The sequence below is a fragment of the Anolis carolinensis genome, chromosome 3, assembly GCF_035594765.1.
Source record: "Anolis carolinensis isolate JA03-04 chromosome 3, rAnoCar3.1.pri, whole genome shotgun sequence".
NCBI classification, from domain to species: Eukaryota; Metazoa; Chordata; class Lepidosauria; order Squamata; family Dactyloidae; genus Anolis; species Anolis carolinensis.
Window position 1 is genome coordinate 195,067,180 of NC_085843.1, and position 17,736 is coordinate 195,084,915.

The window sequence follows — 17,736 nt, forward strand, 5'->3', positions numbered from 1 at the left end:
CATGTTATTGTTAGCTTCCTTGAGTTCCTAGGGGGAGAAAGGTAGTATTGAAATAAAGATGATGATGTTGAAGATGAGAATAATAATAATCCAAGCAAAGCTTGGAAAATTAAATTTTTGGACTACAAACCACTTTCAAATTGTGTATCTCAATTGAACGCATTGTTCCTATGGCATATTTTAGGGAACCCATTCCATTTTGAGTTCCCCTTTGGGGTGAGCCACCATTTTCTTACCTGTCATTCATTGCTCAATAAAAATGTATGTGATATCTTGTCTGCTACCACAGCATTACTTTTAAAACCAGGGCCAGAAATGCTTTCTGAAGAAAATGGTATGTGGCCATCTACTACAACTCTTAGCAGCCTTATCCAGTACAACCAATGTAGAATAGACATCACTGAAAATAAATAGATTCATTCCTAAGTCAAAGTGAGACTGCCTGTTTGTCACACTGCTATACATGTTGAAATGAGAGATTTAGCCATTGCATCTCTGTTTGACCATTCTGTTCTCCCACTGTGCAGCATATATTCGATCCTGCTGACCATAGGACAAAAAAGATAGCTAAATAACAAAAGGAATGGGAACAGGAAAGAGAATGTAATGAATCTGCCATTTCATCACTCTCTTGCCTATCTGCAGTCTATCACACCTTTAGGCATAATCTCTTGCACCTAGTCTGCTATCATTGTTTGGGGTGTTCCAGAGACAGTGAGAGTTCATGTGTGAGAGAAAAGTGGCAGGAGAGACTAAGGACCTCATGACATTGATGAGGAGAGCCGGTCCAACAATGAGGCGAATTAAGCGGTCGCTTGGGGCGCAAAACATACGGGGGCACAGTCGAGACTACTTTTTCTGTTGATTTCTTGTAAAACATGATATTTTGGTGCTTAATTTGTAAAATCTTAATTTGATGTTTAATAGGCTTTTCCTTAATCCCTCCTTATTATCCAACATTTTCGCTTATCCAACACTTTTATTTTTCAGTGATTGGTTGGGGGGGCGCCAAAATTCTGTTCACCTACACTTGAAAAATACCTAGGGCTGGCTCTGTTGATGAGCAATGCTTTCCCATCACACACGGGGAAGTGTCGCTGCATGGCTTCCCCCCACACTGCCCCTGTGATTCCTTATGGAATATGGGAGACCTCAATTGTCACAACAAAACCATACAACAAAGTTAAACATAATAAACATAGTAAACATCATAAAAAACAAGTCTACTAAAACAATCACAAAAATTAAATTCTAGTTCAATATGCTCCATCAATGCATTCAAAGTGCCAGTAACCAGAACTTCAGAATGGACATGGTCAACTATAAGGGGTAGGCAAAGACTAGTGCATCAGAATATCATAGGGCCAGGAAGTGGATAAAGTGCAGAGCAAGGTCCTAGCTTACAACCGGGGGGGGGGGGGGGATGACTAAGGACTAATCCTACTCGAAAACCTGCAGGAACCACCAGGTTTTCAGTTCCTTGTGGAAAGAGGACAATGTAGGCACTTGCCTGATCTCTCTAAGAAGAACGTTCCAGAGTCGGGGGGCCACCACCAAAAAGGCCCTCCCCCTCGTCCCCACCAGTCATGCTTGTGACAGTGGTGGGAGCAAGAGGAGGGCTTTTGCCAGAATTGGGACTGGCAGCTTATCGGCATTTCCATTTGCCTTCTGCCAGCAAATGCTTCCTTATTTGTGTCACCTCCACAAAGTTTCAGCATTGCCAAGAGCAATAAGGAAAGATTTATTCTAACTTCCCATAGAACAATCTAGAGTGATAAAAATATCTCTCCTTTACATTAATAAATTAACAGATACTTATACAAGTAGGCTCTTAGAAATATGCACAACTCAACGGCTGTTCCAGCTCAAGGATGTTGACCTATATCTCTCCATGAAGAGCAAAGTTACATTATTCCAATGGCAAAGCAAAATGGAGAAGATTCTTTTATAACACATGCTTTCTATAACTTGTGAAATCATGAGGTTAGCTCATCAGTTTCTATTAAAAATTGACTCATTTGCAGTCTAAGATTTGTTTAAAAACTTAACCCTATCAATTCATTCCTTTCAGCAACCTCTGACATGACACGTAGAAAAAGGACCTCCGTTGCAAATAACCATGTGCCACAAATCAGTCACAAGAATGGGGGAAACATTATTATTATTATTATTTATTATTATTATTATTATTATTATTATTATTATTTTCATTGTGTTTATTTATACCACACTTTTTCTCTCCACAAGTAGACTCAAAGTGGTTACATTAGGTAGTCGCTTCTTGATCAACAGAGGAACAGAGCTGTGTCAATCCCAGCAGCTGCTTATTGGTTAATGGAATTTGAGGGAGTTTCAAAGTCCCTACATAGCCCCTAAAGACTCAGTCTAGATATGATGGAGCTACTAGAGTAAGGGCCACATAAGGATTGTGAATACATGGCACTTAAATTTGTAAGTATACATTATGTATTCATAACTGTCCAACAAGATTCTAGCCACTGGGGTTTTTTGTGAAAAGAAACAAAAGAAGTTTGTGCAGAATAAGTCCCAAATTGTGAAGATTCATATACATCAATTATTCTTCTTGTTTTTTAAAAAACATTTTAAAGATATTCTTTCTATAACTAATACAAGGAGATTCAGTTCAGATACAACTGAGTTCCTATTAGCAAGAGCCTCTTTTTTCCATACCTGATGTTCAGGTATGTCAGTCTCTGGGTGAAACACCCTTCTGAGAACATCAACCCTAGAGATGTTACTGTTATTGTGTCCAATCCCTTTCCATGGCCAGGTAGGTTAGTATCCCTGGCTGCACTTTTTGGCAGAGAATTCCAAAGGTTACATCCTGTGTGAAGAACATTGGATGAACTTCTTACAATTCAGATTCACTTGAGTCTTACTCACTCATTAGTTTCATGTATTCTGCCAACACATGAGATGAGAACACACTAAACTGAATCCTCCAATCCTGGATTCAGTATCTCCTGGACATGGAAATCATAAAATTGTAAAGGCAGATTCTTGACTGTCTATAGATGCTCTCAGACTGAGCTGAAATCCTGGTTTTACAGGGTTCTGCTTCATATAAGTAGTCCCCATGGATCATGGAGTCTCCCCACACCCATGGGTGTCACTGATTCTGGCTTCCTGTGTTCTCAAAGATCAGTGTCATTTTGGTACCATCTTGCAGAAAGTTCAGCAATTGGCATGGAAAATTCTGAACAGCAGCCAGGATTGAATTATATCAAATAGTTCTGTAGTGTTAATAGTTAACAACACTACTATTCCTGATGACAAATGAGCATGTGCATAAAAAAATGAATATGGCTTTTAAATAACTTAAAACAATATGGAGGAACTTCATATTCAAGCAGGAATCATCTATCTTTGTAAGCACAAGACCTTATAAATCTTTTTCAATGTGTCTAATGTTAAACACAGGCAGTTGAAGTCACTTTAGTTCATCGCACTTTCTTTAGAGTTTATCAATCACAAAAACATTTTAAATAAAGAAACAGATATCAGAAACAGCTCATTTTTGGAATGGGCATCTACAGCTATGTATGAAATTGCAACTTAATTTGGTAAAATTTCTAAGGCTGAAATTGTAAAATGTGTTGACATTAAATACCATATATACTTGAGTATAAGCCAAGTTTTTCAGCTCTTTTTAGGGCTGATAAAGTCCCCCTCGACTTATTCTTGAGTGAGGGTCCTGATTGGCTCATGTTCGGTTTGGCTTATACTCAAGTATATAGGTAATCAGAGTTGGACAGTCTTATTATCATCTTATTATTACAGTTTTATGTCAATATTCAAAAACATTTAACCTACTGATGCCTCAATTAATGTAATTTTATTGGTATCTATTTTTATTTTTGAAATTTACCAGTAGCTGCTAGATTTCCCACCCTCATCTTATACTCGAGTCAATAAGTTTTCCCAGTTTTTGTGGTAAAATTAGGTGCCTCGGCTTATATTCTGGTCATCTTATACTCGACGAGTTGGGTAGTTATACAAATGTGGGTAATGAACTTCCTTAGACCAATCTAGTCAAAGCATACAATAGATAATAATTTAGGGAATTGCTATGAATAGGATTGACACCCTTTAACTTTGTTCAGACTCTCATTTCTTTACATGTAATAACAGGTGAATTAGACACATAGAGTCAAGTTTGTTACTGAATCATTGATTTATTTCTGCAAATTGTGATTTATTTATTTTATTTATACTCCCTCTCTCTCACCATGGGGACTCAGGGCGGCTAACAATCACACAATTTGGTCACAATTTAAAACAACACAAATACAAATCTTTTTTAAAACATTAACTGAATTGAACTGCATTATATGAATCTATACTGATCATATTATTTATTTATTTATTTATTTATTTATTTATTTACATCACTTTTACCCCGCCTTTCACTCCGAGGAGACTCAAAGCGGCTTACAGTAAATAGGCAAAAATTCAATGCCTAAAAACAATGTAAAAACAACAATTCATATAAAACAATCTACAAAACAACAGTTCATATAAAACAGATACCATTACAAAATAAAGTCACATTATATAAAATTTTAAGAATGTCCAAGATTAAAATCCATTTATCCAGAATCCATGCATTTTAAAGTGGTGGTGGCGCAGTGTGTTAAAGCGCTGAGCTGCTGACCTTGCAGGCCGAAAGGTCCCAGGTTCAAATCCCGGGAGCGGAATGAGCACCCGCTGTTAGCCCCAGCGCCTGCCAACCTAGCAGTTTGAAAACATGCAAATGTGAGTAGATCAATAGGTACCGCTCCGGCGGGAAGGTAATGGCGCTCCATGCAGTCATGCTGGCCACATGATCTTGGAGGTGTCTACAGACAACGCCGGCTCTTCGGCTTAGAAATGGAGATGAGCACCAACCCCCAGAGTCGGTCACGACTAGACTTAACATCAAGGGAAAACCTTTACCCTAACCTAAAGTGAAAAATAAAATCATGCAGTACTTTCTTCAGGGCAGCTTTTTTTTATTATTGCAACCAAAATCCCATTGAACATCAGGACCATATAAAGCTAAATCAACATACACACAGCAGCAATTTTCTAGGCAAAATTCTGGAGGGAATTTCAGATCATGGAAGAATACCGCTAGCCCATTGCACTGTATATGAGAAACTGCTTGTTTAAGTGGATACTAGATACCTCCATATGCAAGAATGTAGAAAGTGTAATTGTCACTGTAACCAAGAAACATGCCATTGAACTGCTTCAAGAGGATCCCAGCCTACTGGTTTCAAGGAAAGAGTGAGCATAGATAGCATTTTAGCTTACTTTCTCGGCTATCTTCATAAGTGCTTCGCCTTTCAAAGTCACCATCTAGGGTTCTTTCACTGCTCTTCTTGTTTTTCTCGCCTTTCTTGTTGCCATTTTTAGCTGACAGAAGAAAAGAGAAACAAACATATTACGTTATTTCCCCCCAAATATAAGTATCGTAACATATCACAAAACTAATGACCTCATCAGATGAGGTACTTTTCAGCGGCATATTCCAGTTCATCTATACTTTTGCAATGGAGCTCACCAGTTCCCATACCACGATGTAGTGAAACTTCCGGGAGGGAGGGGGGGGGGCTGTCGCAAAAATATAGACTAATTGGTGCATGCTGCCATGGCAACAACATAGTAAGCCTCCCATGTTGTATTGGCTCAGTGGGAGCAAGCTGGGCAGCCAACACTTCTCTCGTGGGATGGGGCCACGAGTAAGCCGGGCGATGTGGGGCATGAGATGACTGGTTCCCCATACCCCCCGAATGGCATTACCAGATTTGCCACAATGTGTGGCAATTCTGAAGGCCCACCTGATGAGGTCGCAAGTCAATAAATGAAGACAAAAGGGAAAAATCCCATCATCACCCACCCTCACTGTAAACTGGTACGGCAAACATCTAATTTCTATTTCTTTCCGAATGATCCACAAATTATATAAATATGGGGTTTCCTTCAGACATAATTGAATAGGTCTTAACAATTTCATTATTATTAATGCAATACAATCCTGTCCATGTTTCCTTAAAAGTCAATTCCACAGTCTTCAGTGGGGTTACTCCTCAGTAAGTATAAACAGGATTGCTGACAAAGTGCCACTAGTTTCAACAAGAATTGGTTCTTATTGATCAAAAGGAACAAAAGAAAGAATTAACTCTCCCCAACACAAGCTACAACATCTGGTAAGTCATGATTGGGAAAGGTGTTGTTGTTGTTGTTGTTGTTGTTGTTGTTGTTGTTGTTGTTGTTATTTGCTTTCAACTCAACTCCAACTTATGACATCCCTACCACAGAATTTTCTTGTAAGGTTTCTTCAGATTTGCCATTACTCTCCTTTTGAATAAAATGGTATGACATACCCAAGGTCATCCAGTGTAGCCCCATGGCTAAATGGGGATTCAAATGTTGGTTTCTCATATTCTGGAGTCCCAATCCATCACTCAAACTATTGCACTACATTGAACCCCACATTTTCTTTAAGATATTGCAAGTAAAGACACTAAAAGCTGGACTGCAGTTGGAATGAGAGAGAAAGCAAAACTGACAGATTTGCCTAGCTAGGAAAAGGCTGTTGTGTCCTCTATTCTTGAAGTTTAGGATTTGAATCCTTGTACGTGTCTATGCAATGATTTTTGTGTTGATGAATTAGGCTTGCTCTACGTCTTTTCTTCAAACAGATTGTTAATGTTAATAGAGGTGTAACAGGCTGGCTGCACATTGTCATCTCCACATTAGGAATAGCTGAATTTTGTCAGATCAAATTTAATTCTGTTTTAATAAGAACTTACCAAAAATTTCAAATTATTTCACAAACATGCCAGAAAAAATGTGATTTAAAAAACGAAAATATTGAGAGAAAATAAAACTGCCAATTTATCCTTACCTTTAAAGTCTAGTATGAGACAAGATGTATGCACTAGATACCTACATTTGTGTATTAGCAACTATACAGAAGATAAAACTCTAGTAAGAATCAAATGATTCATTGCACCATAAATTCTTATGGGCAATAGGACCACAGGAGTACATGTCATGACTCTAATTAAGCCTGACAGTTTGATAAAAAAAGTTCTTGATTCAATCAAGCAGCTCTTCTCCTAAGTGTGCAATCAATCTTCTTATGAATATAGTGGCTACTTACTTCTAAGGGAGTAACATTAATAATGGTTGTGAAATCAGAACAATTTGTGAGTTGGAAACTTTGCCTACCACTGGCAAGTAGAATAACATGGCATGTTTCCTATTTTTTTCTTCCATAGACAGCCAGAAAGTTAGTGTGGATTCCATCAGGAACAGCAAACAAGAAGGCAGTTTATCTTTGACATATTATAGACTATGCACACAGAACCTGGACACCTAAAAAACTGCAAGAGATTGAGATGTATTTGGCACTTATCTAGAGATTCAAGATTGGCATGTGATTCAAAACTAATGGCATCCTTCAAATCTAGAAATAAAGATGTCAGGTCTATGGATACAGTTAGGAGTAAATTTTGCTGAACTATCTTTTTAAAAAAATACTGGCAAAGATTCTACATCAGAGATGTCTGTATGGTATCTTGATTCAACTCCACAAATCTACCTTAATGACCAGCAACCACACTGAGTAATGGGATCTATTCTTCTGGTGACTGTGGTGCAGCAGGATGAAGTTTACTTACTCCTCTTAGTCAATTATCTGCAGTAGGATGAGGAGTTGTGATAGGCATCCTGCTTCTGATTTTCATCCTGCAGATTGCTAACATTGAAAAAGCCATCTTGCCATATCCCAGTTGTCATCAGAGGACACCTCAGTTACCAGGTGGGAGAGCTGAATGTTAAAGTATGTGTGGAAGACTGATATTATGGTAATAGTACCACAAGTATAAACATGAATATTGAACAGTTATGAATGCATAAATCTAGTGCATGCATTCATAAGTACTCCACAGGAACCAGCCTAGGGCAACATAGTGAGAGAACATACATGTGGGACATTTTAAATGAATAATAGAGAACATGCAGGCACTTGGTTGCAACATCCTGTTTATCTAGTTCCTCTAATTTTTACCTCACTTTATTCCAGCAATTTAGACTGACCTTAGACAAAGCATTTCAAGTTATTTTAAACTATTGATTGCCAAATATTCTATCTCTACCCATTCCATTCGTACTGCTATTAGGTTTGTGCATTTTTGGTAAATCACTATCAGTTTCTGCTTTCTGGATACCGGAAGCCAGCCATATCCATTTTCCAGCCCCTCCCGAAAATGGGTGTGCTGCCAAGTGGGCATTTTCATCCTGCAGCCGAAAAAAAACAACAGTTCTTTTCTGCCCATTGGTGGCAATGGGGAACTTACAAGGCCCTCTTTCCTCTGGGAGCCTTTCTTTTTTTTCCCTTCAAGGAAGCCTGGGTGTCAGCAACGGGGTTAAGAAAGCATCCTATCCAGCCCATTACTGGGGAAGGTGGACTTTTCCACAGGCTCCCCTTCCATATCCTTCAATAAGATATGGATTTTAAAAAGCATCAGAGTTACCATTCTTTCCCTTCCCCTTTCCCTTTCCCTTCTGTTTGTAAAGGAAGAGACCAGGTTTAATGCTTCTTAAAGCTGTTCTACACTAGAGGAGAGGCAAGCATGTGTGCTTTCTCTCCCAGCACCAGCAGCACTCCACAGAGATTTCCAAGGCATTTTAAAGAGGCACAAGGAAGGAAGAGCGATGACCTGGAGCTCAGTGGAGCTATCATCCCTGGACTACCTTAAAAATCCCCTCTCTTGCCTGTAATCTCCTTTCTGCTTGTGGTTTTGCTTCCTTAAAGCTGTTTTTACTTTCTACTCTATATGAGAGGTAGGCTTCTCTTTTGTTTGTTGGGATTACTATTATCAATAGTAATATTTTAGGAGTATGTCCTGAAGGAGAGGAAGGGAAAGAGACAAAGAAGCCAAAAGGGTGAAAGCCCCTAAACACGCGCACACCCCACCCACCGTCCCTCAGGTCCCCAACTCCCAGTCAGTCCCACCAAATAAAAAGAATCAGGAAAGTAACGGAAAATCAAAAAGATTAATCTGTGATGCCAAATGGGGAGGAGGAGCTGAGACCTGCTCCCACTTGCTTTCATTGCGGATGGATTTCGTACTGGGGGGGGGGGGGATCTTACCGTTACAGGCTCCCAAACGTACCAAAGGTATTGTAAGAAAGCTCTACTGCCAATTCTCAGTCCAGCTTTGCACTCTTTTCCTCGTGGCCCTCATTTCATATCCTTTCAGAATTCCCCATCATTCAATTGGTATTGGTATCAATAACCAAAACATTTGGTTAACATCAACTGAGAAGTAGATCAGCAAAAGACAAGAGCTTCGAGTATCCTAGGAGAACCTAAAAGAAGCACTGATCTACCTGCCCCATTCTCTCCCTCATGGCACATCTTCTGTCCTTTTGAATGTGTGGGTGGGGAAATGGCAGAGGCCCCATATAAAATCCATAATTTTAACCTCAAAACTAGCCTTCATTTTATATTCATATCTAATAATCATAATAGTAAGATACTGTGGGACTTCCGAATCCAGACTGACAAAGTTCTAGAACACAACATATCAGACATCACAGTTGTGGAAAAGAAAAAGGTTTGGATCATTTATGTTGCCATCCCAGGTGACAGTCGCATTGACAAAAAATAACAGGAAAAACTCAGCCGCTACCAGGACCTCAAGATTGAACTTCAAAGACTCTGGCAGAAACCAGTACAAGTGGTCCCGGTGGTGATTGGCACATTGGGTGCCATGCCAAAAGATCTCAGCTGGCATTTGGAAACAATAAGACATTGACAAAATTACGATCTGCCAACTGCAAAAGGTCACCCTACTGGGATCTGCGCGCATCATCCGAAAATACATCACACAGTCCTAGACGCTTGGGAAGTGTTCAACTTGTGATTTTGTGATATGAAATCCAGCATATCTATCTTGTTTGCTGTGTCATACAATGTTGTTGTGTCAATAATAATAAAAATAATAACAATAATAATAATGAATTTATTACCCGCCTCTCCCTGCGACTTGAGGCAGGATACATCAATAAAAAGGAAATAAAACATTATTAAAAGACATATAAGATACACAGTTAAAATACAAGTTAAAATCCACTAATAAAATCCAGATATATAAGGTGATGTCGACTTATACATGGGTATATGTGGTACATGTACGGCTAGCCCTTCAAATCTATGGATTCTGCACCCATGGATTTTACTATCCCTGACTATCCTTTGAATTTGGCATTTTATATAAGAGACACAATTTTACTTTGCCATTATATATAAAGAAATTTGAACATCCATAGATTTTGTCATACAAGGAGAATCCTGGAACAAAATTCCAGCAGGTCCATGGGCCCGCTGTAATATAGTTCTACGTCTTTATTTATTTAAGGGGCACAACAGGGTGGTATCCTAAATAGGCACAAAGAAGATCATCTCTTTTTTTTTGCACTCATTATAGGTCTAAGGATGACATTTAAACTGGCAATATCATAAGTTGAACAAGATTACTCACAAAAGTGTTAATACTGCACATTATTACAATCTCAGAGTACAACAGGAAATGAGCAGAAATGAACTGTATTTGTTTGACTGTTATAAAAACAAACACAAATATAGGGGAAGTAGTTTTAGTTCAAGAAAGGAAATTGCACATAAAACTCAAAAAGGTACTTTAAGATTTGTAGGTTTGGCACATCACCATTTGAAAAATTAGAAACATAATCCATCTTGAAATGCCCACTTTCTCCTAGGAATGTTATGGAAAAGTGACATTTGGCCAGGAGACATTGCATAGTAAGGAATGTTCCCTTAAATAAAGTACATCTGGCAACCATGGCTAGATATTTTTATCCTAGCCTTACTTGGAAGGAAAACTTAGTTCTCATTTTAAACAGCTTCATATGGCACCTTCTTCTGCCAAAAAAGATCTTTATATTGGGAATAGAGGATGCACATTTTGTTTTATGCTACAATAAGGACAGGGTAGGAGGTGTGTAATAATTATAAAACCTGGATTTTTTTTACTGCTTTAGACACAGCCTTTGTCAGAGGCAACATTCAGAGGGTGGACTATCCAACCAGAGTGAGAAATGGCCTTGAGTACTTATGGTTTTAGTCCAACAACATCCTGAGGCTGTAGACTGGAAAAATTGCTATGGAATACTCACAGTATTTCATAGCAACATATGAGTCCCAATTATATGAATAATACTGATCCTATCACCAAAATGGTCACAGTATCTATGTTTTTAAATTATAATTGCCACTTGCACTTCACATGGTATATTACACATGTGGATATTGTACAAGTTGCTTCCCAGCAACTTATCCATCCACAAGCATACTTATCTTTTTATTAATTAAGTAGTAGTTACCCATATTGCAGTCTCCCTCCTTTGCATTCAAAGTTCTCCTCTTCTCTACTTCAGCTTTCTGCAAGGTAGGCTGGACTGACACACAGAGACACAAGACTTGTAGCTTGGGAGTGATCCTAGATTCATTGTTGAGCCTGGAACCCCAGGTCTCGGCAGTAGCTAGGGTTTTTTTTTGTACAATTAAAACTTGTGCACCAGTTGTGACTATAACTTGGGAAATCTGCCTTTGAAGTCTATTCAAAACCTTCAATTAGTTTAGCGGGCAGCAGCCAGATTGCTAACTGGAGTGGCGTTCAGAGAGCATAACACCCCCTGATACATCAACTCCACTGGCTGCCAGTGCTGGCTTTAGCCTATAAAGCCCTAAATGGTTCTGGTCCAGCTTACTTGTCCGAACATATCTCTCTCTATGATCCACCTCGGAGGTTAAGATCATCGGGGGAGGCCCTGCTCTCGGTCCCACCACCCTTGCAAGTGCGATTGGTGGGGATGAGAGACAGAGTCTTCTCAGTGGTGGTGCCTCGTCTCTGGAGCTTTTCCCCTAATGAAATCAGGGCAGCCCCCTCTGTCCTGTCCTTTAGGACAAAACTTAAAACATCGATGTGGGACCAAGCATTTGAGCAGCAGATGCAGTGATAATGAGAATGATTTATGTGACTGACAATGGACAGATCTGGATTATGACTTGAATTTGGGTAATTTTAAATGATGCTTTTATAACTGATGTTTTTATTTATTTGTTTAAACTGTTATTGTTTTATATTTGTGTTTCGAATTTAATGGTTGCCAGTTCTGAAGCCGTCCTGAGTCTCCCCTCCCCCTCCCCTCGGGGGTGAGAAGGATGGGATATAAATGTATGAAAGAAGAAGTTTGATAGCTTGGGGAGCTTGAACCTGCATTTCCCAAGTTCTACTTCTACTTCCTAACCATTACATAAGGCTACCACATAAAATTTATGCACCAGTGCAGCACATCTAAAGTTTTTGATGTAAAGGACTACTAAGACTTTTCTCCCAATGTGCCAGGTTGCTGCTGCTCAGTCATTTAATCGTCTCTGACTCTTCGTGACCTCATGGACCAGTCCACGCCAGAGCTCCCTGTCGGCCGTCACCGCCCCCAGTTCCTTCAAGGTCAAGCCAGTCACTGCAAGGATACCGTCCATCCATCTTGCCCTTGGTCGGCCTCTCTTCCTTTTTCCTTCCATTTTCCCCAGCATTGTGATCTTTTCCAAGTTTTCCTGTCTCCTCATGATGTGGCCAAAATACTTCAGCTTTGCCTCTAATATCCTCCCCTCCAGTGAGCAGCCGGGCATTATTTCCTGGCGGATGGACTGGTTGGATCTTCTTGCACTCCAAGGCACTCTCAGGATTTCCTCCAGCACCAGAGTTCAAAAGCATCTATCTTCCTTTGCTCAGCCTTCCTTATGGTCCAGCTCTTGCATCCATAGGTTACTATGTGGAATACCATTGCTTTGACTATGCGGACCTTCGTTGCCAGTGTGATGTCTCTGCTCTTCACTATTTTGTCAAAGTTGGCCATTGCTCTCCTCCCAAGAAGTAAACGTCTTCTGATTTCCTGGCTGCAGTCTGCATCTGCAGTGATCTTCGCACCTAGAAATATAAAGTCTGTCACTGCCTCCAGGTTTTCTCCCTCTATTTGCCAGGTACAAGTCCTATATTTCTACCCATTGGCTGCACTTGTTTCATTCATCCATGGAAACTTACCAAGGCCCCAAAACCGATGACCTCATGACCAACATCGGCCTCTGGACAAGCCCTTTGAGTTGCACTGCCCTAGAAAATACATGGGCATGTATTTCCTTCACAATGGCACTGTCAATATTTAGTTGATGGGGAGGGTGTGGTTCTGTCAGTTCATCTTTTTGGATTTGCAAGCCTTCATTTGTGTAGAACAAAACTCTGTCACAACTGATTTTCATTTGGAAGCAAGAGAAATAGAAGAAAAACAAGATGTGCCCTTTTTTGCGGTGACAGTGCTGGAATCAACTGCATTCGAACTCTCCATCCCTATTAGTTTGAATTAATCAAAAGTGTGTGGCATATGTAACTGGCTGTAGCTTTCAGACTATTATGAATTTTGGTTCCAACTGTTTATTCAAAGCAAGTACTGATTGAAACCAGCTGCTCAGCCAACGGGTAGATCACATGTTCCTAATTCTTATCCTTTGGCTTTCCTTCATTCCAGCTCAGAGTCAGGCCCACTGATTGTGGGCTACAAACACCTAATTAATCCAACATGCCTTTAGCTCCATTGAGCCAAAGCAAAATGAAAACAAAATGCCAGTTAAATTGTCTTCTGTATACTATATCAACATTTTCTTGGATGCCATGATAGAGAGTTAACCCCAAAGCTATATTCATAGCTGTAAATCAAGGTTAATTATTGTTAACTGTATTTGTTCTATACTTTTCTGCCCTTAGTCAGAACAGTTAGAAATATTAATTATGTTCATTTTGTTTGTTAGCTTGTTTGTTTTTGGACTACTATTCCCAGAATCCCAAATTATCATGGACCACTCTTTGCTATGGTTAACCTATCATGTTGGTAGTGGAATTCCTAGACTTGGATTTTCCTAGAAGTTTTTTTCCAAGCTCTGTTTATAGTTAAATTAACACCTTGGGGAACCTGTGTAGTTAATTTGTATAAAGGGACTCATACAGTGAGAACACCTCACACAGCGTTCAACTTAAACCTTCTGTACACCAAGTACTTTATCAGACAAAGCCTCTATTCCAGTGTGGTCCAACCCACATCCCACAGGCCATATGCAGCCCACCAATTCATTTTTGTTGGCCCTTGCCCTTCCAATTGGAAAAAATATTTTAATTTAACATTTGGAAAAAATTGTTTACCCTTCTTACTGCTTTAAGTTTTTAAGAATTTTTTTTCTGGAATGTCTCTGGTCCTCACATTCCTATACTACAGTTTCATTGGCCCTCGGGTAACTGAAGGTTGGACCACACTGCTCTATTCCATGGCAGTCATGCTATCATTGCAACCAGATATGTACTGGCATGAAAAACCCATGTTATTACCCCTTTCTCCATTCATGCACTTGTGCTGATTCACCAACCCAGAGTCCCATGAGCGCATTTCCATATACCCTCACAACCCCATCTTCCCACACTTCCATGCTCCATCATTATCATCATATCCAAAAAGATATTTCATGAAGACACAACATGGTAAGGAAAGACAACCATCCCAGTGTTACATTTCAGCAAGGTGAGCCTCGAGCAAGTGTTTCACAACAGAAAAAGAATCTGCATACTTCTCCATGGTCCATCAATTATATCTAAGAAAAATATTTCTCAGTGTACATAACTCAGAGCCGGTCCAACAATGAGGTGAATTAAGCAGTCATTTCGGGCACAAAACATATGGGGGCGCAGTTGAGACTGCTTTTTCTGTTGATTTGTTGTAAAACATGATGTTTTGGTGCTTAATTTGTAAAATTACAAATTTGGGGGGGGGGGGGGCGCCAACATTCTGTTCGCCTACACTTGAAAAATACCTAGGGCCGGCTCTAACAGAACTGCAAAAATCCAAGTCCTTTATATTCCATGTGTAACACCAAAAATGTAGTAGCCTCCCAAAAAAACTCACCAACCAAATACTAAGTGGGAGTGGTGATAAGAAGTGTGTTCACATTTCAGGTCCCAATAGGAAGAAGGCATACATGATACCTTGTAATTACCCAGAACGAAGCCACTAAATTATGTGTTGTGACACATTTTAGTTATTTCATTTGACATCACTATATGGTTCCTATCCGAAATAGTGAAAATATGTGTGCAATTTTTAACCACAGATGTCAGAAATGACTTCTGTAACTTGGAGGGAGGTCACTGTTTGCTTCCCAAGCAACAAGGCATCTAAAGATGGATTTTGAAAAGAAAAAAAAATCTGGCACAAATTCCCACTCAATCATAAATTGCAATGTGCCTGAAGAAGTTCTGGAGAAATCATTATATTCAATTATGACAGCCCTCTGAAAACAGTACAAGTGCAAATGACAAATACCTCTAAAACTACTTTTAATACAGGTTTAGCATCCCTTCTCTGACATCCCAAAATCCAAAATACACCAAAATCTCAAATTATCTCTATGGATGCCTGAGAGAATGACAGCTTTGTTTTCTAATAGTTTAATGTACATAAGCTTTGCTTCATGCATAAAATCATGTAAAATATTGTGTATAAAATTACCTTAAGACTATAGGGATAAGATGAGTAGGAAAAATAAATGAATTTCATGTTTAGACTTGGGTCCTACTCCTAAGACATTTATATGCAAATATAAATGTATATGTAAATACTTGTATTCCAAAATCCCTTCAAAAGCAAAATTCAAAACATGAGAAATACTCAGTATGTATAGGCAAAGAAGCAGCAGCAACTACAACTTTGTTGAAACCAAATAGGAACAATGTGTTGTTGAAGGCTTTCATGGCTGGAATCAAAGGATGGTTGTATGTTTTCCTCAGAGGATGCCTGCCATAGATGTGGGCGAAACGTCAGGAGAGAATACTTCTGGAACATGACCATACAGCTCGGAAAACATACAACCTCCCAAATAGGAACAGTCATACTATCCACTAGGTTACATTAATTATCTTCCTCAAAAAAATCACAATATGATTTTAGTAAGTTCATTTCTTTTACTGAAACACATATATTCTGCCCTGTAGCTAAAGATTTCAGGACAGGGTACAATCAAGAATGTAATTTAAAACAAAATCAAAATAAAACTGTCCATCCCTTAATATCTCTAGTTCTGTTTTTTTGGAAGGATTTGTTTTGAAGTTCAACAGTAGTTCACAGTCTGCCCCAAAAGATAAATCACAAATTATCCATATGAAATGAAGTAATCTAAGCACGGAATACAGTCCAACTCTATCGTTGGTTTTAATAAGACCATTTTACACAGCAAACAACTCAGATGTCACCTGTAATTATCTAGGAAAAATCCTACAAACTACCTGCAAGGTGTTATAATATGAAAACTTTTCTTAAAAGAATTTAGATGACGAGAGAAAGAAAAGCAAAAGCAATCCTGTCTTCCCAAAATAATGGATTCAGGATAAATTTAGATTTTCAGACCATCGTGATCACTAACTCTATTAATGTAACAGCTGCTGTTAGTATGAGGGTGTTTAACGTCATTTGAAGCATAGCTTTTATCCTGGGGATATTAGCTTATTTGGAAGCTCAAAGTTTGGAACTGAAAAAAGAAAGTTACCTGATGGGGTCTCCAGACTGGATTTATCTTTTTTGTTGGCTTTCTTTGATTTTAACTCCTTCTTGACTGGTTTTATTCTTGGGGGTTCTTCGGTCTCTGCGGGAGGCTCCACTTCTTCCTCCCTTGGCTGTTCTGTGAAAGGTGAAAATTCCTCATTAGGATCAGGGAAGGAATAATAATGATCCCTGTTGATAATCTCCTGCAGGTAGTAATCTTGGTCTTCCATAGGGAGACCCCAAATCGTGTCCCCAAGCAGTGTCAGATCAAAAACACATATCACAAGACAGAACTGAGCACAAGAGGCTTGCTTGAGAAAGGAACTCATTTTCAATTCCTTTTCTTTTATTGCACCAAAAAAGCTCCCTTGTGAATATCCAGTCAAGTTTCAGCAGCAAGGAAAAACAGAGAACTTGGCTGTTAGTGACTCCCAAGATCAAGAGCAGAGTCTGGGATAAGTGCTTCTGCTTTGGATGAGTTTGCAAAAGTTGCAAGAAGTGAAGTGGGAGTGAGGACTGGAAATGAAAGGAGGGAGCTGTTGCCTGCGCTTCATGTGATCACTAGAGCTCCCCAGCCAGACACATATGCAGACATATAGGAGAGAAGAGAGCTAGCACTTGGCAGGTGTGATTCTCTGGCCAAATCTCTGAAATTCCTCCCCTCTTTCTCTTCCCCCCCCCCTCCTTGCTTTATAAAAACTTTAATAAAGCTCTTGGCTTACAAGATTTGTGGTGCTTACAAATGAACGCAGCTAGAATGCCGAGTCTGAACATGCTGTTTATTCACAGAAATGAACTATTGGTCACAGGACTACTTCCCCAAATCTCTTTTAGAAATGCATCTTTTCTCTTGCTGGGATTATAATGCAGGGTTAATATGTGCAGATGAAAGTGTGGAAAGAGAAAAAAAAATTCTCCTCTGGTTTCTTTTCCCTCCCCCTCTACAGAAAATTAGATGGCCGTCGTCATCCAGATTCCATGGAAAGAAGAGGAAAACATGCTTGTGAAAATTCCTTCTCCTCCTCCAGCACTTGATAGAAAACAGGTGCAGACTGT

General features: G+C 39.3%; 1 protein-coding gene across 1 annotated transcript in view; it reads right to left on the reverse strand.

Moving 5' to 3' along the window:
- The window catches only part of cpxm2 (carboxypeptidase X, M14 family member 2), a 97,705-nt gene extending 80,462 nt beyond the window's left edge, over positions 1–17,243 (reverse strand). The window contains exons 1-2 of the mRNA XM_003218602.4: positions 16,685–17,243; positions 5,317–5,418 (exon numbers count right to left, since the gene is read on the reverse strand). Coding sequence (XP_003218650.3) covers positions 5,317–5,418; positions 16,685–17,009 — 427 coding nt within the window. The 5' untranslated portion in view covers positions 17,010–17,243. The remainder of the gene's footprint in view (positions 1–5,316; positions 5,419–16,684) is intronic.
- Between the last annotated feature and the right edge of the window lie 493 nt (positions 17,244–17,736).